Below are 27,737 nucleotides of genomic sequence, written 5' to 3'. Positions count from 1 at the left end.
CTGAGCCTGAAACCGAAGGCAAAGCTCTTGGCTTAATGACATGACATGTTCTCCAAGAGCTGACTCAACATTAGCTAACGACACCCTTTAGTAATTAGATAATTATACTGTAGAAATCATCGGCTCCGTGTTTCAGCATCGTCTGCTCTGTGGTGATGCTTAAAGTCAACTGCAGCTGTACAAATACGATAGAGTGGATTTTTGTCCAAAACTCTAATATGTCAGCTGCAGCTGGGAAATGAAGTCTACAAACAGAAACAAGCAAACAAACATAATGGTAATGGTTTGGATTCCTCCTCTGACGACGCTGCAGGTCACAGCACACAATTCAAATATTATATGATTTCAAAACGTTTCATTTCCGTCTTTACTGTTCTAACTAAAGGAGCAGTTGGTGGCTTTATGTCTGCTTATGGGAACTCATTGATCTTTATGAATTACCCTGAACACGTTGGATGCTATGAAGCACAGCTGTGCTGACCGTGCTGTTCCATTCAGCAGAAATCATTTCATGTTTCGTCGTTGTGAATGACTGTCGACGCGATTATTAGTTTGCTCAGTGCGAGTTGTTAAAGTGTCTTTTATTATCAGGTGGCCATGGGTCTGATGGAGCAGCTGGGGGTATCGGAGGACAGCCTGGTGACGGGAGCCTATGTGGACATTTTACTGCAGGGACATAAAGACGCTTGAAACAAACACCTGCTTTTAGAAACCGGTGAAGACACTAACGACAGAACAAGTGCAGCAGTGAGTGAGTAGAACCAGAACCACTGACTGTTACCACAGCGATGATGTGACTGTAGTAGGCTTTATTATTGTTACTGAATACTTCAGCGTATTGTATGATTGCAGCATCAAGACATTCTGAATTAAAGAGCTCAAACAAAGATCAGTTTGTGTTTGAAGTGAATGAACAGCTGACACAAACACAGAAAAAAGGACTCTGCCACTTTATGTCTATTCACTTTTATAGGTTTTGCTCTACATATTCACTGCCTGGATGCGTCTCAAACAGACTAGGCCCTTGATGGTTTGGGCTCAAAACAGCAGCTCTGAAGGTTACTGTAGGTTAAATTTGTCTCACCTTGTTTGCAGCTGGAAGTGTCCCGTCAGCCCTCAGATTCCTTCTCACAGTATGCGTGCCATGAGACCTGTAGTGATGAACTGCTAGCTTTAGGAATTAAAAACAGACACACTTGCGTGTCGACTGTCTTATCTGATCATTCGCTTTGCTGCTTTGTTTTCAATTGCTTGACTTTGTGAAACACATCTGACCAACTCATAATTGCATTGTTGATATACATATTAATAGGGTTTTTGATCCCCACCAGGTTGCAGGTTGCCGTGGAAACAGACCGTCGGTCATCAGTTGATGTTCAACCTGAAATTAAAATGGAAATCCTAAAAGGGAGATCTGCTAAGCGGAGAAATCCCCAGAGTGAAGTTTGGGAAGCGGTTTGTAGGTTTACTGTGGTTCCAGTCGACTGGGCTCAGAAACTGGCTGTGGATAATAAAGAGTGCGTTTAAAGTCAGCTTTTCCTTCTTGTTTCACTTCTATGATGCCCTTGCTGCTAATAGATGTGTTGGTGCTGCTCGTTCGTGCTGACCTTTCTATCCATTAACCTGTAACATCCACCAACACTTGGATTTTCCACCTCAGTGTCATGATGAGGTTCGCACTCAACTGATTATAATCTGCTGACGTATTGTTCTGTAATTGTCAAACCTGAGTTAAAGACCAAACACTTGATCGATGAGTGTGAAAAGTAGAGGACAGCGTTCAGGCTGCTCCCGTCCAGCAGAGGGCGCTGCAGCAGCAGCGATGGGGTCCAATGCTGAGTGGAAATAACTCCAGTAGCATAAGATGGATTCTGATTGACATCTATATCATATCTTTATTATATATGTATTCATATATTTTGTGCTTTTAAACTCATTTGTGAGGTAGGAAATGAACACCCTTGGTTCCTTTCGTCTGCTCTCAGCTGTAGCTCATTCATTGAGGAACACGTTGCTCGTACTTCAGTGTTTGCAGTTATCATTACCAGAGATTAGTGGTTTAATCATAAGGACGAGTGGGTCCGAGTGTTTTCATACAGATGCGCTGACAGCTCAGACAAACACAGTCACATCCAGCTGAACCTTTCAAACCACATCAATAGCTGGAAAATTGTTGGTTGTTAGTTGTGAAAGTGCCTGGAAAATAACAATTATCTAATGGAAAGTCTGTGGTGAAACTCCAGCTGCCTGCTTTAGCACCTGTAGTCTCACCTTCAGGTAACTGGTCCAGGCTGTTTCCACCTAAACTGGGCTTCCACCTGACACCTCCTTGTTCCCAGCAGCGTTGGTCGTGATCCTCGTTCAGCGTCTGACACAGACCCACTGGGGCCCAGTAACACTTCCTGTCGCGTCATCGTTGAGTGATGGTGCAGGTGATGGAGCAGAGCTGGAACTCAGGTGTGGGGAACACATGTGAGTCATGTGACCGCCGCCATGTGTTGGCTTCACACATGTCTCATCATTTACATTTTCCTCGTGTCGTTATCATGCTGATCATGCTGCTATCATGCTGCTGATGAGAACGATTCTCAGATTCCTGGATGCTGACACCGTTTGTTTAATTTTTTTTTGCTACTGCATCGTTGCCATGGCGACGGGGCCGCTCCTCCACGCCCACGCTGCTTACCCTCTCTCTCTGTCCCTTGGTTTCTCTCCTTCTCTCTCTCTCTTTTGCTGTGAGCAAGAGAGGCAGAAAGACAGGCAGGAGAGAGAGAGGTGTGTTTTGTAACCCACGCATTGGAGTGGGAGACAACGTGCGCACTTGCACGTGCACACGCGCACACACTGGTGTAGAGAGAGCGTGTGTGTCATGCTAGCAGTGTGTGGGCTGATACCGACCAGCCTTCCACTCATCCTGCCTCTCCCTCTCTCTCTCTCCCCCATCTCTCTCTGTCTTCTTTCCTCTCTTTTCGTCTCCAGATACCTCTTCTTCTTCTCCCTCTTCTTTTTCCCATCTTTCATCCCCTCTTTCTGTCCATCAGTCTTTTCTTTTCAGTTTGTCATCATGGAGAACGAGTCAGTGATCTTCTGGGTGAGTCTCTGCACCTCTTTATATTTGAGTGTGTGTTTGAGAAAATGCTGTGTGTATTTGCTTATATAGTAGTGGTGTGTGTGCGTGTGTGTTTTGCTGCTCGTCTGTAACTTTGAAAGTCGTAAATTATTTTCATTGCTCTGTAGCGTCTCCCTCCTGTCATCCTTTGGGTGTCCTCCATTCCTTTGCTTTATTTCCTGTCATCTCTTTCCCTCCCTCATCCACAGCATCTCTCTTCGTGGAAAGGATGGAGATCTCTTCCTTGCCTCCTCTCTTCCTATTTCCTTTCCTATGTTCCTCCATCCGTTCCCTATCTTCCTTCATGTCCTTTCCTACTCTTGTCTTTCTTTCCTTCCATCTCTTCTCTCCTTCTATGTATTCTTCATTTCCTGCCCTCATCTCTTTCTAGTCATCTCTTCTTCTAGTGTCAGCATTTTCATTTGCTTTTCTTTTTTCTGTCCTGCTTCCTTCCTTGGCAGTTCTCCTTCCTTACCTCCTTTCTTCCGTCCTTTTCTTCCTACCTTCCTTTTTTCCTTTCCTTTCCCCCTTTCCGAGCCTTCCTTTTCCCAACCCTATGTTTCCTCTTCCTTCCTTTAATCTCATATTTATCCCTGGTTTAATTTTTAATTTGTCTTTTTCATTTTCATTCCTTCACTTCTTTCTTTTCTCCTTTTTATATTCCCTCCATGAATTCCCTTCTTTTCCAAGCTTCCTAGCTTTCCTCTTTTCTCTCTCTGCCGTCTTATTTCCTGTTTCTGCTTCCTCCAGCATCACTTTCCCTCTGTCCTCTGTGTGTGTTATGTAAGAGCAGCAGTGAGTGTGTAGGCCGTATCCTCAGACCGTCTATCTGAAGAGATGATCTGCTTCAAACAGGAAGTGGATCGTCCACTTATTCTGCAGTATTGACTTTTCAACATCACGTGGTTGTCATGGCAACATGTTAATCCTTGCGTGACTGACTGCTCATCATAGTCAAAGGTTGAAGGTGTGTGTTTCCTGAAAACACTTTAAGGAAGGTGCAGATCTGATCTTTGCTCCTGTTCCCACTGGTTCCAGTGCACTTATGTAACCTGGTTCTGGTTGTGGGATTAGAGTTGAACTGATCAGAGAGAGAGATCATAGCCCCGGTCTGAACCCTGGAAGCCAGTCAATATGATCTCATCCTCTCCTCTTCCTTACGTGGAAGTCTCTGGTCGCTCCGTACCTTCAGGCAGTCGGCTGGCCTCATTGTGTCGCCAGACGAAACACATTAATCACTGCAGCAATTATCCAGTGAAGGGCTCGTACCTGTTTGCTTGGTGGCCAGTTTCTGGACAGAGTTGTGAATCCAGTGTTTAATTCGATGGGATGGACAGTGGTATGTGTATTCGGCTGATGCTGCAGCCATGTCCCTACTCAGATCTTCATTTTAAAATGTTTTGAGCAGTAGGTGTTAGAACAGCTAATCGTCTGAAGGCTGATCAGCTGATCTGGTTAACACCTGGTCATCTTTCCAACCCAACGTGGTTTTGCTTGATTCCTGCTACCCCTCTGCTCCAAAGACACCATAAGATCAGTTTCGTCACAGTCGGTTTATTTCAGCACATTTTCTCAGTGTGAAATAAATCTGTGAAAATCTTTAACACTGACAAGTTCAGCTTTTTGGTGAACTCACATTTGGTGAATTTGCATCACTGGCAGGAGCAAATCTTGTTGGCAGCGCTGACCACTGAATAAAATCCAAAATGGATGAAGCCCTCGTAGCGGATTAGCTGTTTTTGCTTCAGTGTTGCTGAATTTCTTGTATCAGTCAAAGCTGTCACGTGACAAACGTAATCATTGCTGCGTTCCTGGTTTTCTGAGCGTTAACCAGCCTCCTGGTCGCTGTGGTCGCTTTGTCCAGGTCAGTGTCCTGAGCCACTTTTATGGACTGGCTGTTCTGTCTGCATGCCTCACATGTCTTTGTCAGTCTAAATGTCTTCTAGGCCTGTGGTGCATATTTGCATAAGCAAGTGTTGCTGCGTTGATCCCCTTGCGAGCAGCTGAAGTGTCTGTGTGCAGAGCTGAGTGATGTTCTGCCTCCCCCAGAAGTTCAGTGAGGCGACGTCTCGCTGGCCTCTGCAGGCTGTCAGCATGTTCAGGGCAGACTGTAACCCAAACCAGCACCTTAATCCAGAACACGATGAGCTTTTACCACCACCTGCTCAGATACAAGGGTCACAGTGTGCATCCGTATGTCTGCCTGTCATTAGTCCTACAGTCATGGACGTTTCTGCCTCTAGGCGGCGCCAACAGGACTGAACGGGTAAAAGTGAACTGTGTGTGTGTGTGTGTGTGTGTGTGTGTGTGTGTGTGTGTGTGTGTGTGTGTGTGTGTGTGTGTGTGCGTGCGTGCGTGTGTGTGTGTGCGCGTGCGTGTGTGTGTGCTTGAATGTGTGTGTGTGTGTGTGCATGTGTGTGTGTGAGTGTGTGTACGTGTGTGTTGGAGAGAGAATACAGGGTATTATCAACTCCTGCCATTGGTTACCATGGTAATGGCAAAGGGAGCTATATTTCCAGGACACACAGCTCCTGTTCACACCTCACAATGAAATGCGTCTTTAGTGATTGGAGCACAACTGGGCGGCTGAAATGTAGCGAGGGCTGTGAGGACTGGTGCAGAGTGGATGCAAATATGTGATGATCTCAACTTCACTGCATAATAGAGGAAACTTGCCTTTATTCAGTACTAATGAAATGTGACTATGGGCCACAGCATCAGCAGAGCCAGACGTCATTCAGTCTGGATGTACCCACTTACAGGGAAGGACGTGAGGGTTGTGTAGTGGATCACAGCTCTGATGGAGGAGAGACGATTTAAAAGGAACAAGTAGGACGTTAAAGTGTCAGAGCAGACTCAGATCAGATCAATGTCACAGAGCAACTAGAAGAAAAAAGGAAATAATGATGTGATTATAACAGCATAACTTTTCTAATTGTGAACAGAATAATGTGTGAAACCAGAGCAAAACAAATCAAGGCCACAGGTGCGTTCACTCTGCTGCCGCTCTGTTGTCATGTTATTTAGCACTGAGCCTCATTTGACTTATCTGTAAATATGAAAAATGAAGAGGTAAAACGTCCACGGGTTCTACCTGGACGGACGTGTGCATGTGTTATCAGCACCGTCCAGCTTCTCAGCATGTTCCTGCCAAACATCCGCCCAGACAGGAAACAGGAACTGTGAGTCAGGGGAAGTGCTTCGAATCTTTTGTCAAGTTGCAATTGTTTTCGTGTCTCCAGCATGCCCTCTTGCTGTCTGCGTTGCCATAGAAACATACTGGTTCCACAGGCCAACGCACACGCACCAGCTGGTTAGCATGCTGTTAGCCATTAGCGGCTACCAGCTGGCTACCAGCATGCTACAGGCGGCTAGCAGCAAGCTAGCGGAGTCTGCCAGTGAGCAAACAGGTCAACAGCTGGGCGATAACAGAACGTCGCTCATCTGTTGCTCCAGTCTTCATTAGTTAGCAGCAGTAACAGGTGAGGATGGTGATGTGGCCTGAGTCCCACTAACGCTGCCAGCGAACATGCTACCTTCAACAGCACTGCTGCAAGCCACAGTCGCTTTAGTCCTTTTTCAGTAAATTCATCCATTTCCAGCAAAGAGTTAGTCAGCAACGTTCTGCTGGGAACTTGAAGGACAGGCGTATTTATACCAGGTGAACAATGGCTGCAGGTTGATTTATTGAACAAGCCTCTGATGAGTCACCTGCATGTCGGCTTTCTTCGACCACAGCCTGTGGACAGTCATCTGCTCAAATCTAAGAAGTCCTAGTTTTATAACTTTGCGTGTTCCAAAAGAATCCTGATCATTTCCACATCTCAAGCTTCTTCTTCCCCTGAATCCTCAAATATAAAGAACCCTGAAAATACAGAGACACAAACTCCCATTTTAAACTGGATGAGAGTCACGTCCACTCCAGTTGTCCCAGTCTGAGCAGCAAACACTTGGCCACATGTAGTGTGTCTAATGGGAGCTGTGGACGCTGCCCGTGCTCAGTGTTTTCAGTAGGTGGAGTCGGCCTATTAAAAGCCCAGTGAGTCACGATCCATCGCCTTTGCTCCTCCGTTCACTGCTTCGTACTGGTTCCTATAGTTTCGGCAGGCGTCACGTCGCACTGTTGCTTGTTTCCTGGTGTGTAAAGTTCATTCTGCTTTTTGAGACCAGCACCTTCATTACGATCTCTGCAACCTGTTGAGCCGAGCCCCAGGACACGCGTGCACGTGTGGGGGTGGAGCAGGTGAAACCTCCACATGTGAGGCTCCAGGCCCGCTGCACCGGCTCCCACCATCGTTTCTACTGATCTGAGAATAGAAACGGAGAAGTTTACATAATAGCCACGGCTGGAGACGTGGTTTATCAGTCATCCAGTTGCCATGATAACCGATACAACAGCTTCACATTGTGTAACGGCCTGGACCTGAAGCGAGCCTGACCCAGTTGTGATGTGCACAGCGGCGCTCCGTCGTCTCCTCTGACATGTTTTTTTCTCCTCCTCCCCTCCTTCATATCCTCTCACCCGCCTCCTCCCGATCTTCCTCCCTCTTTTCCTTCCTCTCTACAGGATGGGCAGGGCAGATCCCAGAATACAGCCTGAAGCTCTGAGACCTCCAGCGCAGGACACAATACTACAGTCAGCTGTTACCAACTTCTAGTGAAACATCTACAGAAACTCCTCAACTCCTACAGAAGATTCAGGATTACAGTCCATCAGAAGCGTCTCCGTCCAACCAGCCGATAAAAAACACATCAAGAACCTGGCACCAGAACCACCAGGACCCAAACTCCTGTCAGACTCGCAGAGACCCGTAAAAGTCAGTAAAGGCCTTTGGAAAAGTTTGATGGGACAGCTGACGATAGGTAAGAACAGAGCTTTACTCCGTGGCTCAGTGGTTTCACTACGTTGTTTGCTTTGATCACTTCCTGACTGTTTGGTCGACGTGGAGCCCGTTGAGGTCACCGCGTTTTCAAAGCAGTTCACCTCCAGGGTGCGTTGGTAGGAAGACAATGGTGGGAAGTAGGTGACAGCTCGGTGGCTGCTTCGCCTCCTGTGGTCACTGGTTAGTGTTGGGTGCTGCCTCGGGTCTGTGGGTGCAGTACCTGTCCTACACTGGGAGGACTGGGAGCAGTCTGTGTTAGTTAACACCTGACGAGGTGATCGCTCACCGTCGGCACCAGATTCCTTCAGACCCCTGAGGTTTGTCCTCGTTCTACCTCCTCTCTCACTGGTGTCGGTGAAACTCAGCAGCCGATTCCTTGCGTCGGCACCACAGGCAGACTGTGATTATTGTCAGCTGGTGACACAGACGCTCCTCTCACTATAAAGGAACATCCAGTATTTCTGCATCATGGACGAGGACTGTCGAGACCAGCTCTGTGTAGTGTGTCTGAATAGAAAGGTTTGATGAATGGACAGCGTCTCTCTTCACTGAGCTGAAATCTGCAGTCTGGTGTAAATTGTAAAAACTTCTGCTATGAAGAAGTCTTTATTGGTGTCGTGTCGCTGTGTGGACTGATGTTTCTATGACTTCATGGACATGAAGTTGCTTTGATACGACGGGAAGCAGTTTCACAGCTGAAGCCAGATGGAGTTGGTCCACGGTTCTTTCGTCCGCAGCCTTTGCCTCCGTATCGCTTCCTTCACATCACTCCTTCCACTCCTACATCCTTTAGTTCAGACCCGTTCACACCTCAGCAGGCAAAATGCTGCTGCTGTTACCAGTCGTACCACATTTCCACTGAGAGTTGCTCTGTCTCTCATTATGGCTGCATGTTATAAATGTGAATGGGTCCTTCAGGTAACACTCAGTGGGGGCAGAAGCAGCTTTTGTGATGCACACAGTGCTTGTTTTCCTGCATTCCTCTCTGCAGAGCTCCGTTATGCAACGCTTCCCAGGGTCCATCCTTCATGTTTCCTTCAGGACCCATCTGATCCAGGGCCGTGTTCAGGACGATCGTCTTTTGGTTTTCTGGTTGGACTGGAGCAAAAGGAGGCTCGGTCCTGAAATAACTCGGGGTCACCATTTTGATTATTTCCAGTTTTTGTGCTGAACCGAGCTGCTTTCCGCCCACACAGCAGCAGCTACGTTGATCTGGAGAGAAGTCTCAAACTGAAGCTCTGGCTTCACCAAACCAGAAGACAATTTAAATTCTTCATGATGAGTTAAAGAAGCACGTCTCTGCCCTGTAAACCACAGCTTCCCCTGTTCATCTTGCCTCCAAGCTTTGATGTCAGATACAGATGAGCTCTGTAACATTAGAAGCAGGACTGTGAGCCTTTTAACCACTTGCGTAGTTTTATAATCGTTGCACCATCAGACGCACTGATTGCAAAGAGCACAAAGACAAACCAACACCTCGAATATTAGACAAATCAACAGCATTAGGCAGCAGCGGCTGTGAAAAGGTCAGCGCTCCAGCAGCATCAGGATGGGTGTGAAACGGGCCTGGAAGCGCGAGGAGGAAGACGCCGTCATTAGCTTGGGTCTTGAAATCTGGATGTTTTGATTTTATTGTCTGGAGCCTTTAAATGAGTGGTCTGTGGTCACGTGTCTGGAAAACCCAGCATCTATAACGTTTGAACAGAATCAAATATGTTCAGGGAGGTGACTTGTTTCAAACTATTAACTCAGCGTTACCGACGTCAGGACCGATCCAGTCGCAGCCCGTCACAGTTCTTCTTCAATGGGAGTCACTTTAGAAACTCTAGTGTAATCGAGCGGTTTCACAACAGTGTGTGTCACCAATGTGTATTTGAACAGCTGTCAGAGCGTTGGCTCCCCTTTTGTCTCTTCCTTCACTCTGAAGGTTAATCCATCAAACTGCAGTGAAAGCTCTGATTTAGCGAGCTTCATTCCAGGCGGTGATGCATGAAAAGCCTAAAATTAAATCAAGCTTTAAAGTTTCTGTCCTTTCTGTGCTTGCAGACAAAACGACACAAACTTTAGAACAAGTTGATGGGACATTTTAGGGCATTCCAGAGATGCGTAGTCCCCGTTTATTAATATTATTGCTCACAGAGGTCTGTGGTCACTCTGCCACTGTTGCTGAGCTGTTTTACCTGTTGGGATGAGCCTGTGACGGTGGATGTGTGGTCTGTGGAGGTTCAGGGACACATCGATGCCAGTCCGACGTGTTGCTGCTGCGTTCAGTGCCTTGGGCCTGTGGCATCAGGTGTGACTGTTCAGACGTCTGCTCCGCTGGGGCGGTCGCTGCCTCCTCAACGTCCTCTCACTGAATTCACATCCGTGGTCGTTTGTGACTGTGGCATTTTCTTATCAGAGCGTGTCACGTGTGCAGCGGCCTCAGCTCAGCCCACACAGATCAGAGTTCCTCTGTGGACTATTAATACTGCGTGTATATAATATATCTCCTACTTTAGGCTGGTAGCCTCCTCGCAGTGCATGCTGGGAAACTCTGCCTTGAGCGCTGACGCTAAAAGGAATGAATGAACGGATGAATCTGTAATTTCTTTTAATTTGATTCAGTGACATTTCATCTTGTGCAGCGAGGATCCCTCCCTATGGGGAGATGATGGCGTTAAATACGGTGGCAATTACCAGCTTTGTGTGTAGTAAATGAAGAAAGTGATTCATTCGAGTCGAGCCAGCTCTGCCTGATTACAGTCGTGGTTTCACTTCGTTTCAGCGTGCTGTGAAAATCAACCTGCAGAGACTTGAGACGCTGACTGTTGTGGTGAAGTCCTGCCGCTGAGACTGGCGGCTGTTTTGAAACCTCTTCCCTGCTGCTGCTTTCATGGACACTTGCGTGTTGGAGTTTTGAGCGTCGGCTGCTGAGCGAGTGTCACAACCAGAAGTCGCTTCATCCATTTCCCTTCATTTCAGGAAAAGCTTATTTTAAACACACACCGAGGGCAACAGCCGCGTGTAGACTCTGGGTGGGTCACACGTCACACGTCTTAAAATGAAACTTACAGGTTTAGTTTCAGATTTTCTTGCTGCTTTATTCTTTTTTTCTTAGACACATCTTATTAATGTGTTTGTATCCATTAATTTATTTTTCAGTCTGACTCTCTCTTCGTTGTTTATTTGGTTGTTTTCCATCTAATCGCTGCAGCTCCAACATTCCCTCTGAGGACGGTCATAATTAGTCATTTAACCCATCTGAACATCAACGAGTGACTGGATTAGTCCGTGTAGACAAACTAAGGACGTTCGGTGCTCGTGTCCATTTGACATTTCCCGACGTTCCAAACACTAACGACTACATTGAGGCTGAACTGACAAGCAGATGTTGCCGTGCTGGGATGGAACGCTGAACGTGTCTGTCAGACGCTGTCCCAGCATCAGAGACGCCCTCAGCGAGTGAACTGTCTCTGAACTCGTCGTCTGTCCATCCTTCATGACTTGACTGAGCTTGGTTCTGGTCTCCACCTTCTCCTCGCTGTGTAGTGTTGTGTTTATTGCCATCAGAGCTTGGTGGCAGAGAGAAGGATGCAGTCAGCAGGTAGGGTCCGTGCTTTTCAAACGTGGAGCTGCGAAAATTGTTCAACCGCGTTGCCATAGCAACAGCGAGGATGTAGATCAGGGGGCTTTTTTTAAACACACACTCGCACACAGAGTGACACAGTGAGGTTAGCACAGGATTCCCTGCTATTCCAGTTTCTATGACAACTCACAACTCATCCTTCTCTCCCCGCTTCGCTTTTATCTTCATCTGTAATGGAAGCAGCCATTAAGTTCTGACTTCAGCTGCATAACTGGCAATCGGCTGCTAATTAGCACCAATGACGATTAATACAAGTGATAATGAAATACAATGAGATTAACAGAGGAAAGCTGCAGCAGCGGAGACGACTCTGGAGGCTCTTGGTTGGACTGTATAGTAATAACGATAATCACGTTTGTATTTGCTAGAAGACGGAGCATCCTGTTGAATGGAGCTTCCTCCGTCTCCTGGTGCTGATCGGGGGGATTTGGTGGCTCTATACTGTTCCACTGTTTGCTCCTCTAACTTTGAATGTGCACAAAATAAATAGCTGTTTAGTTCCTTGGTAGCAGTAACTTCTGGTCCAATGAGTGTCTGAACCAAACGTTGCGCTTCTTCATTGTTCCACCTCTGTTGTAGAACTTTCTGACCTTTCTGACCTTCACTTCTATGGCTTTCATTCATTCCCACAACCTGAAGTCGAATATTGGTTCGAATGTTGTCTGAGGATGAAAAACAGGATGTGATGTAACATCCTGAAGCTGTTATCGTCTGTGGGGAAGGCAGAGACGGTGAATTCAGCCATTAATTCAGACATTAATGGTTTTAATCACCATGTTGGAGTTTATTCTGCAGTGAAACCAGGAAACCCAAACGATGTCTGTTGTCACTTCGACTTGTTTGAAATTGCAAAGTGTCTGCAGTGAGAAAGCTGTGGGAGGCTGTCAGATTCATGCTAATGTCTCCGGCCCCACTGAGGTCCCTGACAAAGTCTAACGTCTCATCCAGACTTTCACACTCACACAGTGGATTTTAAAGCCAGGTGACAAATGCAGGATTTCAGAGTGATGAATATCACAGTCAGCTTCACTTCAGCGTTGTGCGGAAGTCGCCTTGTAGAGGTGTGAGCTGAAGTAAGATCTAGGAATCATCATTACAATAGTCAAGTCCAAGTATCAGAAAGTTACCAGTGCAAATGAAGCAAAGCAAAGTGGAACCAGCGAAGCGGTCGTCTGTGAAAAGATGAACCCTCAGTTCGATCCGGTTCACTGGTTTTAATCGAGTCTGTGCTTGTTTCAGCCACATGCCTCTGAGTCCGGCTGCTGACACCAAACATGATCGCCCGCGGCAACAGGCGGTTACTAACGGCAACCCGACAGGCTCTGCTGTTGCCAGGGACGACGACGCAGATGACACACTCTCTGGAAACAGCATCGTTGTCCGCATTGGCATCCCGGACCTGCAGCAGACGGTAACACACAGACACGAGGTGGCCCAGTACATTATGCAGCCCCTGGACAGTCAGGCCCGTGAGGAGGTCAGCTCGCAATGGAACTAGACATACTGGGTGTTTAGGAGCAAGGAACATCTAGAAGAACACACAGAACCACTGTAGGACAAACTTAGATGCATAAGAAGGAATGAAGTTTAGAGTGTGTCAAACATGTATGAATGTATGTAGAGTATGTACCTGTACCAAACATGTGGTGACGCAGAGGATGGACTTCAGTCCAACCAAGTGGTGTCACTGCCCAGATCCCGTGGATGAATCAGCAGGACAAACCTGTCTGTGTGTCTGTGTCTGTCTCTGTCTCTTTCTCTGTCTGTCTGTTTCTCTGGCTCTGGCTCTCTCAGAAGTGTTTGCGGTTGGACCCAGAGTTACCAGTTTGGACCAGTAAGCAGAGGGTTCTGGTGACCTTGACTCAGTCTCTGTCGGATGTTTTGAACTATGGTCTCTTCCAGCCGGCGTTTAATGGCCGAGCCGGAAAGTTTCTGGACGAGGAGCGGCTGCTGAAGGAGTATCCCCTCCCTCCCATTACACCCATCCCCTACCTGGAGGTAAAGTTTGTGTCCAGTCCCATCAAAACCAAAGCCACAGTGTGTTAGTCTGTTTCTAAATACTGCTCTGTCTCCAGTTCTCAGCTCCAAGTCGGCCTTAAGTTTGTAACGATGTGAAGTCATGTTTAGAGGTTTTCACTTTAAAAAGATCCACACACTCAGTGGTCTGTTCAGTGGCTCTGACAGGAAGCGCAGACGCTAGGACTCAGCAGGAGTTTTAAGCTTAGCTGAGGACTTTATATCAGGCTGTAGCTTCAGGTCTGTGTTTATCTCTGTAGTTGTGTCTCTGTGTGGTTGATTTGTGGCTGATCGTTGTGTGTTTCCATCTATGTTCCTGTGCTGCTTAGTGAACATGGATCAACCAACCCGTCACCTGTCTGTTTTACAGTTTCGCTATAAGAGGAGAGTTTACACACAGAGCTACGTGGACGACAAGCAGCTGGCTAAGTTACACACCAAGGTACGAACCGCCAGCAGAATGAGCTGCCTGCAACTGGTTTATACACGAGAATGAGTGATGGATGGAAGGTTTGCTTTCAGGCAAACCTGAAGCGTTTCATGGAACATGTCCATCAGAAGAATGTGGAGAAGGTTTCCAAGTGGCTGGAAAAAGGCCTGGACCCCAACTTCCATGACTCGGACAGTGGGGGTGAGGAAGCACACACACATACGCACACACAAACACAAATACACACGCACACACACACAGCTCATCATTCATCACACACTGAGAACGTCAGTGAACCCGTCTTTGTCGTCTCCTGACGCTGAATGCTTCGTGGTTGAATGTTCTCACTGTGGCCTAATGTACTTCAGGTTTTATGTGATGCTGTACAGTGACTCTACGATTTCATGAGCCATTAGTATTTGTTCCTGTACGAGTCCAACCTCTGCTGAAAGAGAAGTCATCGTGAGCCACAGTAATATTTTCATTAGGTTTTATATTATTTCATGATGATGTCAAAGCTTCTTCACTCTCGGGTTGTGGTTGAATTTTAATGAGCAGCTCTTTAGTGTGTTTTTTTTTTTTTTGCGTGTGTAGTACTGACCTTGTTCCTATCGTGTGTCTACAGAGTGTCCCCTGACGCTGGCGGTGCAGCTGGAGGAAAGCTGCGACCTGATTAAAGTTCTGCGCAGTGGTGGAGCTCACCTGGACTTCAGAACCAGGGACGGTATCACCGCTCTGCACCGGGCCGTCCTCTGCAGAAACAGCGCCGCCCTCACCGTGAGAACAGACACGAGCCTCTGTTCATATAAACTAACTCTGTTATGTTACTACATCTAATGCAGCGCTGTCTGATTGTGGTTCTGGTCCAGACTTTGCTGGACCTTGGAGCGTCTCCAGACTACAAGGACAGCAGAGGTCTCACTCCTCTCTATCACTCTGCCATGGTTGGTGGCGCCCCCTATTGCTGCGAGCTGCTGCTACAGGACCACGCTACCATTGGTGAGTCGGTCCCAAGGTCCAGATTTGGACCTGTCTGTGTGTACATACTCTCACTTCTCATTGGGTCTGGATTGACAGTCAAAATCTCACTTTTGCTTTGCATTTTGAATTTGAAGTTTCGGTACCCAGCACTTAGATAGATACTCCCTCCCTCATCGTGTCCCATGATTCTTTGCATGAAGAGCTGAACAGAAAGCCAGAGTTTTAGAGTCAGACTTTCAGCTGCAGTGGTTAGTTTGAGGTAAAAGAACAGATCTGTGTCCTCAGAGCTGAAGAGAGGCAGGTGTGTGTGATGACATCACCACTGCCCTTTAAGCACACATTTTAATATTTATTCATTTATTTTGTGTCTCTCATGAAGAACACTTCACTGATGAACGATTTCTTGTTGTCATGGTTACAGGGATGACTGATGAGAATGGGTGGCAGGAAATCCACCAGGTGAGAAGCACACACGCACCCCCACGCGCACACTCACAGAGTGCTGATCATGACTTCACACCTTGTACAATTCTGTGTTCAGGCATGTCGCTATGGCAACGTGCAGCACTTGGAGCACTTGCTGTTCTATGGCGCTGACATGAGTTCCCAGAATGCATCAGGAAACACCGCACTACACCTGTGTGCTCTGTACAACCAGGTAACACCCTGTCTCTTGCCTCCTGCTGGTACAGACTGACTGCCGGAGCCAGGTGATGCACTTCACTGGCATCGCTGCTGTCTAGACTCTGAACACAACGGTACAGGTAACAGTTAGTCAGAGGCATTGCTTCATGAGCTCCTGCTGCTCAAATATACCAGATACTGGATGTCTACCAGAAGTGCTGCATTAATGCAAAACCTCAGAGGCAGAGCACATTTTCCATCGAAGCCACCAGTCTGCTCGTCTCCCAGCTGTCACCTGCTCCACTGTCAGTGTAAACACCCAGTCTGACGAATACTGATGAAACCGCCGTAAACACAGTCACTGGGAACAGTCACACAGTGAGGCGGTGAACATCCACAGCTTCATAAGCCGGACGGAGCTAATGTCCAGCCTAGGCTCAGTCTCTAGAGGATGGAGGGGCTCAGTACTTTGAAGCATAGCAGCCACTCGTTCCTGCGAACGCTCATTTCCTGCTGCTGGTTTTCCAGGACAGTTGTGCCAGAGTACTGCTGTTCAGAGGAGCCAACAAGGACATCAAGAACTACAACAACCAGACGGCCTTCCAGGTGAAGTGTGGAGCGCTAAAACGGAATAAAACCTCCTTAAACCTTTCATTAAATACTGATAACCATCCTGTGGAGAAGACACGGCGGCGGTTATGAAGATGTCTGATCGTGTGTGTGTGTGTGTGTGTGTGTGTGTGTGTGTGTGTGTGTGTGTGTGTGTGTGTGTGTGTGTGTGTGTGTGTGTGTGTGTGTGTGTAGGTGGCGATCATTGCTGGGAACTTTGATCTTGCAGAAATCATAAAGATCCACAAAGCCTCTGACGTTGGTGAGTTGGCTCAGAGTTTAGGCCCGTTTGGGTCGTGTGCAGATGTGAGTAGCGGTTCCCACAGTAGCCAGCTGACTCTCCTTGTATGTGTGTGTGTGTGTGTGTGTGTCTTTGTGTGTGTGTTTGTGACCAAGCAGTTCCCTTCAGAGAAACTCCGTCCTACACAAAGCGCCGCCGAGTCGGCGTGACCCGGACGACGGCTGGAAATGGTCTGTCGTCTCCTCGCTCCCTGATTCGCTCAGCGAGTGACAACGCTCTGGAAAGTCCCGCCTCCTCTCCCGGACCCTCTCTCCAAAGCCTGGAAACGCACCACGACACGCACACGCACTCGCTCCGACGACAGACACGGCGCCTCAGGTACACACAGGTTTACCCGGCACCCCCTTACACACACCGTCGCCATGGTTACTGTCGTTACGGCTGTAGGTGGCACCGCTGTAATTCACTGTGACCCTCTGAACGTGTGTTCGACCGCCTGCAGCCCGAGTGGGGGAGGTCACGTGGAGACCAGCCCCCCTTCCTCTCCCCCACTGACCCCTCAGATGAGGAAGAGGAGGCTGTACAGCGCCGTACCAGGACGCACCTTCATCGCCACCCGCTCCCACGTCCCCCAGGGGCCCGGAGAGATCCAGCTGCACCGAGGAGAACGGGTCAAAGGTGAGGTCAGACACCTGTGGTTCTGACAGCAGGTGCCACAGAGACTGACCGAGTGCTGTGGACCCTCAGTTCTGTCTATAGGTGAAGGGGGGTTCTGGGAAGGAAGCGTCAAAGGGAGAACGGGCTGGTTTCCTGCCGACTGTGTGGAAGAAGTTCAGATGAGACAGTACGACCCAAGACTGGGTAGGTATGACGGTGAAGTGGACTCAGGGCTGAGGTCTACTGTGAGTTTTAAATGTGCTGCACTTGTTACTGTGTTTCAGAGACGAGGGAGGACAGAACCAAGAGGCTGTTCAGACATTATACTGTGGGATCATATGACAACTACACCTCCTACAGGTCAGTGCCGGTACTACACCACTCACTGCAACATCAGTCGGCACTCACTTTAGTAACTGAATCTGTTGGTGACTTGTGTGACTGTGACCTGATTATGAATCCATACATGACACCACAAACATCGCGGACTGTTTGGTGCAATGCTCACAGTGACTACGTGATCGAGGAGAAGACGGCCGTGCTGCAGAAGAGGGAGAGCGAGGGATTCGGCTTCGTCCTCAGAGGAGCTAAAGGTGGGAAGCGAAGGAAGCCAGATGAATAGATGGAGAAGTGGTGGGTGGGTGGAGGAGGAAGGAAGAGCAGGGGAGGAGAGATTAAATCTGGAGCGTCTCCAGAGGAATAGAGCACTTTAAAACTCTGGCTACATCAGCTTGTACAGATACAATTAAACAGTTGTGTATTGGCCTGAACCGGGCGTTACAGGTGTCCCTAATAAAGTGGCCTTTTTTGGTAATTTGTGATACCTCACGTCCCACATTTCATCTTTTTTACATGCTCCCAAATGTGGGCCAGTTTGTTGATGAGTATTTGGTGACTGCTGGTTGAGGCTTGTCCTTCCAGCCACTTCCAGCTGCAGAGCAATGAAACCATGCCTCCTTCTTTCTGTTCCAAGCTGAGACGCCCATCGAAGAGTTCGCCCCCACCCCAGCGTTTCCTGCCCTGCAGTACCTGGAGTCAGTCGACCAGGGGGGCGTGGCCTGGAGGGCGGGGCTTCGTACCGGAGACTTCCTGATAGAGGTTGAACCCAAATCATTTTGAATTTAAATTCTAATGGGACGAATAAAAAAAAACGGAGCTCATAACGTAACGTAACGTGTACAGATTCATGTGAGGCAGACTTTGTGTGGGTGAACTAATGGAAGGATGACGCTCCCTGACGTGCAGGTGAACGGTACCGACGTGGTGAAGGTGGGCCACCGGCAGGTCGTCTCTCTCATCCGACAGGGAGGAAGTCGACTCCTGATGAAGGTGGTCTCCGTTTCCAGGAAATCTGAATCCAACCTGCTGAGGAAGAAAGGTGCAGCTTCATTGTGTCTCATACGTCTGGTTAGGTTCAATGACAAGTCCATCAAACACTAAAGAACTCTGTGTTTCTCAGCAACGGCTCCGCCTCCTCCCAAACGGGCCCCCAGCACCTCACTGACGCTCCGATCCAAGTCCATGACCGCTGACCTGGAGGAGATAGGTAAACAAGGCACACACACACACACACACACACACACACACACACACACACACACAGAGTCACACTAGGAGTGTGAGTCGTTGACCTTTGCTCTGTCTGCAGCCAGGAGGAGACGCTTCGGTGAGTCACTGACGCTGCTGCTCGTTCACTGTTGTAAACCCGTTCATTGCATGTAGTTGGGCCGATGACAAACAGGCTGATGGTGTTTGGGCCACGTCCTGTGAAGTGAAGTGGTTCTGTCCCTGTTGTTTCGGTGTGTGGTTCTGTTGTGCTCTTGCGGCGGTGCCATCGGGTCAGTGTGCGTCTGCATTAAGCCAAGTCAGTTCTGAAGGGCTGAAAGCTAAAGTATGAGTCCTGGAGCGTTTGTGGCCGGGTCACTGGACCGGGTTCTGCTGAGGATCACACCGTGCAGAAATGAAGCCCAGAGGCAGTTGTAAACGCTTGGCCTGATGCGGACGTGGACTGGTTCAGATCCTCCTATGATCCCTCTGACTCGCTCTCGCAGAGAAACTGGACGAGATGTTGGCTGGGGGTCAACAGGAAGTGGTTCTGAGGGGTCGTCCGTCCGACGACTTCAGAGCAGCAACAGTCAAACAACGACCCACGAGCCGACGAATCACGCAGGCCGAGATTAATGTGAGCAGCTGGACTTATTGTACTGAATTGTAATTATGTAGCTGGGTGTGAACCCGAGTTCCTTCAGATCTTACTAAAGTAACTGCTTCCCCTCAGTCTCTGTTCGAGCGTCAGGGTCTGGTTCCCCCCTCGGCTCCAGAGAAGAGCACCATGGCTTTACCCAGAGGGATGTCCAGGACCAAGAGCTTCGGTGAGTCCCCGATCCAGCACACTTCTGTTTCATTGCTTCTCCACCACCCCTCATGTTCCCTCGTGTTATTGTTGCGTTTCCATGGCAACGCGGCAGGCACTCCCGAGGACGACAGGATCTCAGCTCTCATCAACGAGAGTCGGTTTCCGCGGAGCTCGTCGCTGACCGACAGCTTCATCCCTCCTCCTCCTCAGACAGCGCCGCCTCCTCCTCCTTCAGGTTCCTCCACCTCCTCGCTCTTCCTCCTCGACTCTGGGCCTCCTCCCTCCTTCCTCCCGCCTCCTCCCCCGGCCAGAGGAGAGGGGCTGACCCGCTCCAGCTTCAAGCCCGGAGCAGAACCCCGGCTGCAGGAGCTGTCGGACTCTCCGTCGAGGAGCCACACGCACGCGGAGCGGCAGCGGAAGGCGAGGTCCATGATCATCCTGCAGGACACGCCGCCGCCGCTGCAGCCGCCTGACGCGCACGCGGGCATCACGCACACGCTTCACACGGCCACACACACCGCAACACACACCCTTCACACGGCCACGCACACCTCCACGCTGTCTCTCCACAGCACCAGCCCCGCCCTCGGCCACTCGCCGCTGTCGCGTCGCCGGGGGCGACCAATAGAAAACCCCTACGCTAACGTAGGGCAGCAGGCTGCGCCCACTAAACCCCAGAGGAGGAAGTCGCCTTTGTTGAAGCAACTTCCTGTTGAGGAGCAGGGTTAGACTCTTTCTGGTTGACGTGTGGATGAACATGAGCCACGGTAGCGCCGTATGTTCCCATGTTGTGTCTTCTCTCCTCAGGCCTTGGAATCAAGGACCACGACCCGTCCAAGCTGGACCCAGGCAGCCCCAGCAGAGCCGAGCTGTACCAGCAGCAGGTCCTTTCAGAGCGTGCTCGAGTTCAGGGCCGTCGCTCCTCCCTCTTCCTGTCCGTGGAGGGAGCCGGCTCCGAAAACCAGGCGCCGCCCCTCCTGACCCAGAGCCATTCCATGGACGACCTGGGGGAGCTTCCGCCTCCTGCCCCGGTCCTCTCGCCTTCACCCACACCTCACACCTTCCTCCACCCGCTGACAGGAAAACCTCTAGGTCAGTTTGCCCTCGTGGCGTCTCTGTGGGAAATGAAATCAACTTGGACTTTGGGTTCCAGCTTGTTTTTGTAGCATCTTATGTTTGAGGGGTGTTTAAGCTTCTTTTTCAGTGTATTCAAAGGCAGCATTAGAAGCAGCCGTGGAGCTCTGAGCTGCCTAACCTTCAGTGTTCTCCTCTTTCAGACCCCTCCTCTCCACTCGCTTTGGCTCTTGCTGCACGTGAACGAGCACTCACCGCCCGTACACCAAGCCCCGAGCCTCGAATCAAACACTCCTCAGCCTCTACCACGCCCATCCCCACCCCGGCAGCCAGCCCAGAGGGTCGTCACAAGCGCACCCCTATCGCCACCCCGCAGAGCAGCCCCGAGCCACGATCGAAGCGCACCACCCCGCAGACCAGTCCGGAGCAGCGAACCAAACGCACCACTCCTCAGACCAGCCCTGAGATGAGGCACAAACGCATGACCCCGCCCCTCTACCCTGACGGACAGGTGGAACGTCCAGAGACAGAAGGAGGAGTAACATCACCTGCTGCCCCCTCCCCTGAGCGCTGGAGGCCCTCCCCTTTGCCACAACTAGCCAACGAGAGTCACTCTGCCTTGATTGACAGGCGTAGAAGCCTCACGGTGGGCAGCTCAGAAGAGGAGGGCGGAGCTTACACCGTGACCCTCCCACCAGCTTTACTGTCATCCAGTGACGAAGAGACACGAGAGGAGCTTCGCAGAATCGGGCTGGTGACTCCCCCGCCTGCGTTTGCCAGTTCTCCTGCTCCGCCTCCCCCGTCCTCCCTCAGTCTCATGCCACGACGAGCTGGAGAGGGAGGGGGAGGAGAGACTGGTTCCGAAGCTCTGGGCAGACGGGGCGATGAGGAGGAAGGCGATGAGAGACTCCTTGATAGCGCCTCCTCTCCCAGCTCTCTCCCTCCCTCCATCACCTTGGCCTCCCCTCCTGCTCCAACCTCACCCTCTTCTCCACCAGCTACTCACCCGTCTCCCTCCTCAGCCTCCACATCCCCATCGGGTCTAAAGCCTCGTCTTCGCTCTCCAATCGGACGAGGGCGCTCAGCACTTCGGGACCCGCTGCTGAAGCAGTCGTCCGACAGCGAGCTCCTCCCGTCGGCTGCATCCTCCTCCCCCTCCTCTCCGCTCTGTTCCTCCCCCACCAGCGGTGGCCGACAGCCTCGCTACCTGTTCCAGAGGAGGTCCAAGCTGTGGGGCGGAGGGGATGACCGCGTGGACGACCGGCGGGGCCTTAGCCCAGAGGAAGGAGGAGGCCGTCCTGCAGCACTGGGAGGTCAGAGTTCAGGCTCAGCTGTGGACCTCACCAGCCGCTCTGCATCCGCTCTGGAGCTGAGTGGCAGGGCCGGATCCGGACTGGACCTGGCCAATCGGCTACAACTGCTCAACAAAGACAGTCACTCTCTGGGGGAGGAGCCGAGTCCCCTGGATCCGGGCCGGAGGTCCCCGGTCGGCGGTGCCAGGTAGAGTGAATTAGTTGTGTTGCAGCAGCTGCAGCTCTGCCAGCCTGGGCCGTAACCAGTCTGTTGTTTGTGTTGTTCCAGATGTGCAGACAGTGGAGAGTGTAAATCGTAGGTTTTTATCTCTGGTAAACATTCCTCGTTATCGCTACGAGCTAACAGCTGATTAACGCGCACCGTCTGCAGACGACTAACCACTAAACACGTCAGGTTGCTAGTCTGATCCTCATGTTGAGGCTTCCTTGTATTTTATGTCCAACAAACAAACTTTAACCCTTTTACCTCCACGAGCCTTGCTTATCTGTAGGTCATTGTCCATCCTATGCAGTCATCACATGTTACTAGCTACGTTGCCTTGGATCCAGAGTCAGCTAACTGTAGCTTCTGGAACATGAAGTTCTACATGTCCTCATTCAGTCACGTCTGCCTTTGTGTTGCTGGAGCTACAGCTTCAACATTAACAGCGGATCAGCCGTCAGCTCCAGTGGAGCTTTGCTCATAACGGCCTCCTTGCGTTGCAGGTTGTTCTCCAGTCTGGGTGAACTTCACACCATCTCCCAGCGAGGATTCGGCACCAGCTACACAGTTCGACCAGGAAGCCGCTACCCTGTCACCCGCCGCAGTCCCTCCCCCTCCCCCTCCCCCTCTGACAGGTCTATGGGCCTGACCTCCTCATCTGCCCCCTGCTCCGAAAGGCCTGATCTGAGCTCAGGTCGAGGTCTGACCATCCTGAAGTCATCTAGTCTTAGTCTCCCATCAGAACCCAAGGAGGTTCGGTTCGTGATGCGAAGTGCCAGCGCACGAACCCGGTCCCGCTCCCCCTCCCCCTCCCCTCACGCCTCCCCCTGCCCCTCTCCTGTGCTCAGCGGGCCCCTGTTAGCTCTTCGACCCTGGAGGCAGCGGCCCCTCAACTTGTGGAATAAGTATGACGTGGGCGACTGGCTGGAGAGCGTGGGCCTGGGTGAACACCGCCAGCGCTTCCAGGAGCACGAGATCGAAGGCTCCCACCTTCCCGCCCTCACCAAGGACGACTACGTGGAGCTGGGCGTGACCAGACTGGGCCATCGGATCAACATTGAGAGGGCCCTCAGACAACTGCTGGACAGCTCCACTTGACCCCACCCTTCATCGCTGACCTCTGCACAGCCGGACCCATGACCTCATTACCATCGACCATCGCTCTGACTAGGGTTAGGGGTAGTCGCACCTGAGGCTGAATGTTTAGACCACGAAACCCAGCTCTGTTTGATCTGAACCACTGGTAGCACCGAGCTCTGTTTCCAGTTCTAATCCAGTAAAGGATGAGCAATAAAATCCCGCCAGGTCGTAACTAATGAATTCTAGAGCTGCTTACACCAATACACCATGATTTGGTCTGGATCCTAAAGCCACAGTGTCAGTTGCGTCAGCCCACCAAGCTAATTAGCGCTGGACACAGAGTTCTGGTCTCCACAGGCGACAGTGATCAAAGAGTAGATCTGACCCACTACGAGAACACGGTGTCCGTTTGCTCAGTGAGCTGCTGAAGCTTCTGGTGACAACAGGGATCAGCTGACAATAACATTCACAGAACGTTCTTGTGACTTAGCATTTTTTCAAATATCACTCATGCAGAATTTGTGTTAACTTTGAGTTTGTATCTCATATAGAATTTATGAATAACAAGTAATAATAATGTGCTGGTGATGACTTGCAGAGTTTCTAATAGTTTGGTTCCTTATGATTTGACAATGAGTTGAATTTCCTGGTAGTCGGCGATGTGTGGAATTCATGATGATTTGTCAATGAGTGTGACTTTGTGCTGATGTGCTGTGTTTCAGGGAGAGCTGACGCAGAGCTCCAACTGTCAACCTCTGGTTTCTAACCTGCTTATCGAGGGCTTACTGTGCATGGTGCTACCTGTTTAAAGCCATCTGTACAGAAATTACCTTCCTCCTTCCCGCTCAAGCCCAGAACTCTTAGGTTTCCCCCTTTAACCACAAACGGGCCATACTGGAGTTTCCGCCCTGCCATATTCGGGACCTCTTCCCTGCCATAAATGGAAATTTCTCCAAGCAGTGGCCATATTAACCAACTCCTTTAAACTCTGATCAGTCTCACTGACTTAACAAACGCTTCGACATACAGGATATGAATTAATTACCTGAATAATAATTAGTATTTGGCCTTTGAGCCTGACCTGTTGACCCAAACACTTCCTGTCCCTGCTGGTTTATTGGTCATCTGTGGCTGCGAGTTCCACACCCTGTAGTTGTGCTGTGAGCAGCCTTCTGCCTCTGGAATCCAGACCATTGCGTCAGCACCACGGAGGGTCAGTGCAGTTCTGTAAAGACCCGTCTGACTGACCGTTAGGAGGCCTCTCCTCATTAACCTGCAGGAGGTGGCAGCGCTACCAGCATCTTTACAGTAGACACAACTACCTGATGTGTTACAATCTGCTCTGAAGCACAATCAGTTTCCCAGTGCCTGTTTCTTACACGTATGAAGGCGTGAAGCTCAGAGTGAGACCCGGTTCTGCCCAGGACCGGGCCAAGGGGCTGAATGTTTATGTACAGATCATCACACTAGATCATACTCTACGATAACGATGTAGCTATAGTGTAAGATATAAAGTCATATTTTGTAGATTGTAGTTGTGATATTCAGCCTTTGTAAACGGCTACAAATCAACACTAACCTTGGCGCCGCTGCAGCGTGGCCCGTCCAGCCGCAGGGGGCGCTGGAACCATCAGAACCCGAGTCTTGTGTCTTTGAATGGGCTGCTGTCGCACTGGCTTTTGTTCAGGTGGCGCAGGTCCAAATGCATCAGAACCTGCCTCCTGAAGTGACGCGTCCCGGCTGTAGAGCAGGGTTTCATTTAGAATGAAACATGTTCGATTGCATCCTGATCAGAACCTACTTCTGAGTATTACTATTTATTACCACAGACTAGTACTTTGTGTAGTACATCTTCAGTCCAACTGAACCAACCGCTAACCTGATGCTACGATCTGATCAGGGACCTTTGCTCTAACACAGTCTGAGTCCACTGACTCCTGCCACCGTTTACTGTAGTACAACCTCAGTGTCCTTGAGCCGGCGCTTTCCTCAGCTGCCTGTTCTCCGCGTTCACAGGAAACTGCTGTACTTTCACCACACGTATGTCGCAGCTTCACTTACGTTTACGACACCATGAACGAGTTTGGTTGAATCAGCTGGTCAGCAGGCAGGCGAAGCAGGCGTCAGCACATGAAGGTTCAGATCCGCTCTAGAGTGACGTCACTTCATTAGTACCTTGGACGCAGCGAAATGTCGTACTGAACCACAATACTTAGTAACCGAGTACCTTGATTTGTGTAGTTTGTCTGTTTTAATACTAATTTACTAAGAAATCTATATTGTGATATTAATAAAGTATTCTAGTACTTGTTCCAACATAAAACTACTGCTACTACTGCTACTAGTACTACTACTACTACTACTACTACTACTACTACTACTGCTGTTACTACTACTACTACTCCTACTACTGTTCTGACTGCTGACCACAACTACTACAGACAACTTCTCTCTTTGACTATTGACAATCAATGAATACTACTCAATACTACTATTATTACTACTACTACTACTACGACTGCTACTACTTTGACTACGACTCCCACAGTTTGGAGTTTTCTGTGTTTTGAGACTCAATCCAAAAAGCTTTACACAAGATCTCTTCCCTTGTCATTTAGTTTAAAATCCAAATAAATCACAGGATGTTGGTTTGCTTCGAGGTGGAGGAGACTGACACGTCACCATGGCAACACGTCAGCTTGCAGCTGATTGGCTGAGAGTCCTGGCTTTGTGACCTGTGTGTGAAACCTATCTCCCCTGATTCTCACCTGGTTCCAATGGTTTTAATGGTTTCCCTCCTTTTAGCTTCCTCTTTTTACAGCGTGGTTGTAGTTTATTCTGGAGTGAGTGGCGAATGTGTACTTGTAGTTTTTTTTCTTCCCTTTTCTAAACACTGAAGAGCACACAATGACAACTGATGAGCTCTGCAACGCAACAGATTGTAATCTTTATAATAAACTGTCATTTATTACAGATGAGCTGAGTCTGCGCTTCTTGTACAGTAACAGCTGCTTTTCACACAACTGAACTTGTTAAAACTTCTTCAGCCCCAAGTCTGTTTTCTGAGGGTTTTCTGAAAAATGGCAGAGCTACATTTAAATGAATTTATCTCTGCAACCACAAAGTCTATTTGACTGCAGTGTCCTTTATAGTGTCATAATGTAGGGAACACTTGTGAGATGTGATATGTGGTGTAAAATTAGTGTAGGTGTTACTGATGCGATGTTTATAAATACAAGAATAGTAAAATGTTTCAGTAATGTCTAAAGAGAAATGCACTTTTAGAATGAAAATCTCAGTAAAGCAGAGGCTAATGAAACTTCTAACCCCCATGAATTCATAGCACAATCAGTGAACATCAACTCAGCAAAAAGTTGGTATCAACACAGTGAAGCAGGACCAAGATATAACAAAAAGGTAAATGAGCTTAAGAGTTTCCTAGTGTGAATATTCTACATGTTTTTCCACTACTATCCACCTAAAACAGCAATAATAGTGATCAATATGTCCAAATACCACTTACCTATACCAATCTACACATATGTGAAGGTGTTCATTCGTGTCCACTGTATCCAAATCTGTCGCTGTACAGATCACTGGGGGGGGCAGGTGTTAGGTAAGAAGTGGCCCGATAACAACTTGACCATCATCACCACCGAAGCCATGACGATGCTGCAGCAACTAGAGCACAGTGAAGCATTTGAGAGCCCTGAAGCTTCCACCACACACTCACACAAGTAAGAGAAGTAATAGAAAGAAGGGCGATATCCCAGGTTTCATCTGATTTCTGATACACAGACAAAAAGATGACTTTTACGCAAACATATGCAAGTGAGAGAGCGGTGGTAGATACAGGGTCTTTTGTGCTTTTCCTTCAGCAGAGAGGTGATGCAGGTGGGAGAAAATCAAGACGGTCTCAATAAATTCTCCTTTCAGGGGACTTTTCAGCCGTTGCTCATCAGAGCTACTTTTACTGTAGCTGTTATTATTTCGTTTGTGCTTGTTTCAGGTCTGTGATATGCTCGATAAGTTTGAGTTCTGAGGAGCCATTGAGGATAAAAGTACTTTTATTTCATAATTAAAGTCCAAACAGTGTTTGTGTTAAACCTTAAACTTCTCCTTTATCTGACGTGGTGGAATCCAACAGGTGGAGCAGTGAAGCGCTGCTCTCACACGTTTAATTGCCCTCAGCGTGATGTGGTGACTGTTCTTTTTATTCATTCCGTTCTCAGCCTTGAGCCGCGCACGTGCAGGTGAAGACGCTAAGCTCGTCCCTGAGCTAGTGCACTTTATGGCTTTAATGCCATTGATTGTTGTAATAATTGCATTGTAGAAGTGCGTATTTTGACTTCATTGGTTAATGTTCTGCACACGTTGCCTGAAGTTGACGTGAACTGCTGAACTTTTTCCATCAGCATCATCTTGAACCACCTGGTCCTAAGCTGCAGTAAAAAATAACCTGCTCTGTTTGATGCAGGACGTCAGCAGAGATGTTTGGGGTAGTTTCAAAGTGTGAATCTGTCTGTTTCTCATT

The 27,737-nt window shown here is 49.1% G+C and overlaps 1 protein-coding gene across 10 annotated transcripts; it reads left to right on the top strand.

Annotated features, from left to right (window-relative positions):
* The first annotated feature begins 2,453 nt into the window (after positions 1-2,453).
* Positions 2,454-26,181, top strand: shank3b (SH3 and multiple ankyrin repeat domains 3b). 10 transcript variants are annotated; one of them, XM_055512094.1, is made up of 29 exons: positions 2,454-2,472; positions 2,980-3,091; positions 7,677-7,972; positions 12,860-13,031; positions 13,415-13,618; positions 14,007-14,078; positions 14,159-14,267; positions 14,692-14,843; positions 14,936-15,065; positions 15,469-15,506; positions 15,589-15,705; positions 16,200-16,277; positions 16,476-16,542; positions 16,677-16,899; positions 17,024-17,199; positions 17,269-17,382; positions 17,463-17,538; positions 17,689-17,771; positions 18,152-18,276; positions 18,424-18,556; positions 18,638-18,724; positions 18,827-18,844; positions 19,230-19,360; positions 19,457-19,550; positions 19,647-20,258; positions 20,342-20,626; positions 20,812-22,108; positions 22,190-22,216; positions 22,627-26,181. In XM_055512094.1, exons 4-29 carry the CDS (start codon positions 12,864-12,866, stop codon positions 23,219-23,221), a joined length of 5,211 nt encoding a protein of 1,736 aa, XP_055368069.1. In that variant the 5' UTR covers positions 2,454-2,472; positions 2,980-3,091; positions 7,677-7,972; positions 12,860-12,863; the 3' UTR covers positions 23,222-26,181. The 10 variants fall into 10 exon arrangements, with proteins under 10 accessions (XP_055368069.1, XP_055368073.1, XP_055368075.1 ...); XM_055512098.1 differs by lacking the exon at positions 2,454-2,472 and having other exon boundaries at positions 2,779-3,091; positions 13,415-13,454; positions 13,523-13,618; XM_055512099.1 differs by lacking the exon at positions 2,454-2,472 and having other exon boundaries at positions 2,780-3,091; positions 13,523-13,618.
* The last annotated feature ends 1,556 nt before the right edge of the window (positions 26,182-27,737 follow it).

The sequence above is a fragment of the Betta splendens genome, chromosome 9 (genome assembly GCF_900634795.4).
Source record: "Betta splendens chromosome 9, fBetSpl5.4, whole genome shotgun sequence".
NCBI classification, from domain to species: Eukaryota; Metazoa; Chordata; class Actinopteri; order Anabantiformes; family Osphronemidae; genus Betta; species Betta splendens.
Note: the sequence above shows the minus strand (reverse complement) of the source record. Positions and strands in the feature narration are given on the sequence as shown.

Coding starts and splice junctions, on each gene's coding strand:
- shank3b (XM_055512094.1), top strand. CDS start 12,864: ATGCCTCTGAGTCCGGCTGCTGACACCAAACATGATCGCCCGCGGCAA. Junction 14,079..14,158: donor TGGCTAAGTTACACACCAAG/GTACGAACCGCC, acceptor GTTTGCTTTCAG/GCAAACCTGAAGCGTTTCAT. Junction 22,217..22,626: donor GACAGTGGAGAGTGTAAATC/GTAGGTTTTTAT, acceptor CTTGCGTTGCAG/GTTGTTCTCCAGTCTGGGTG.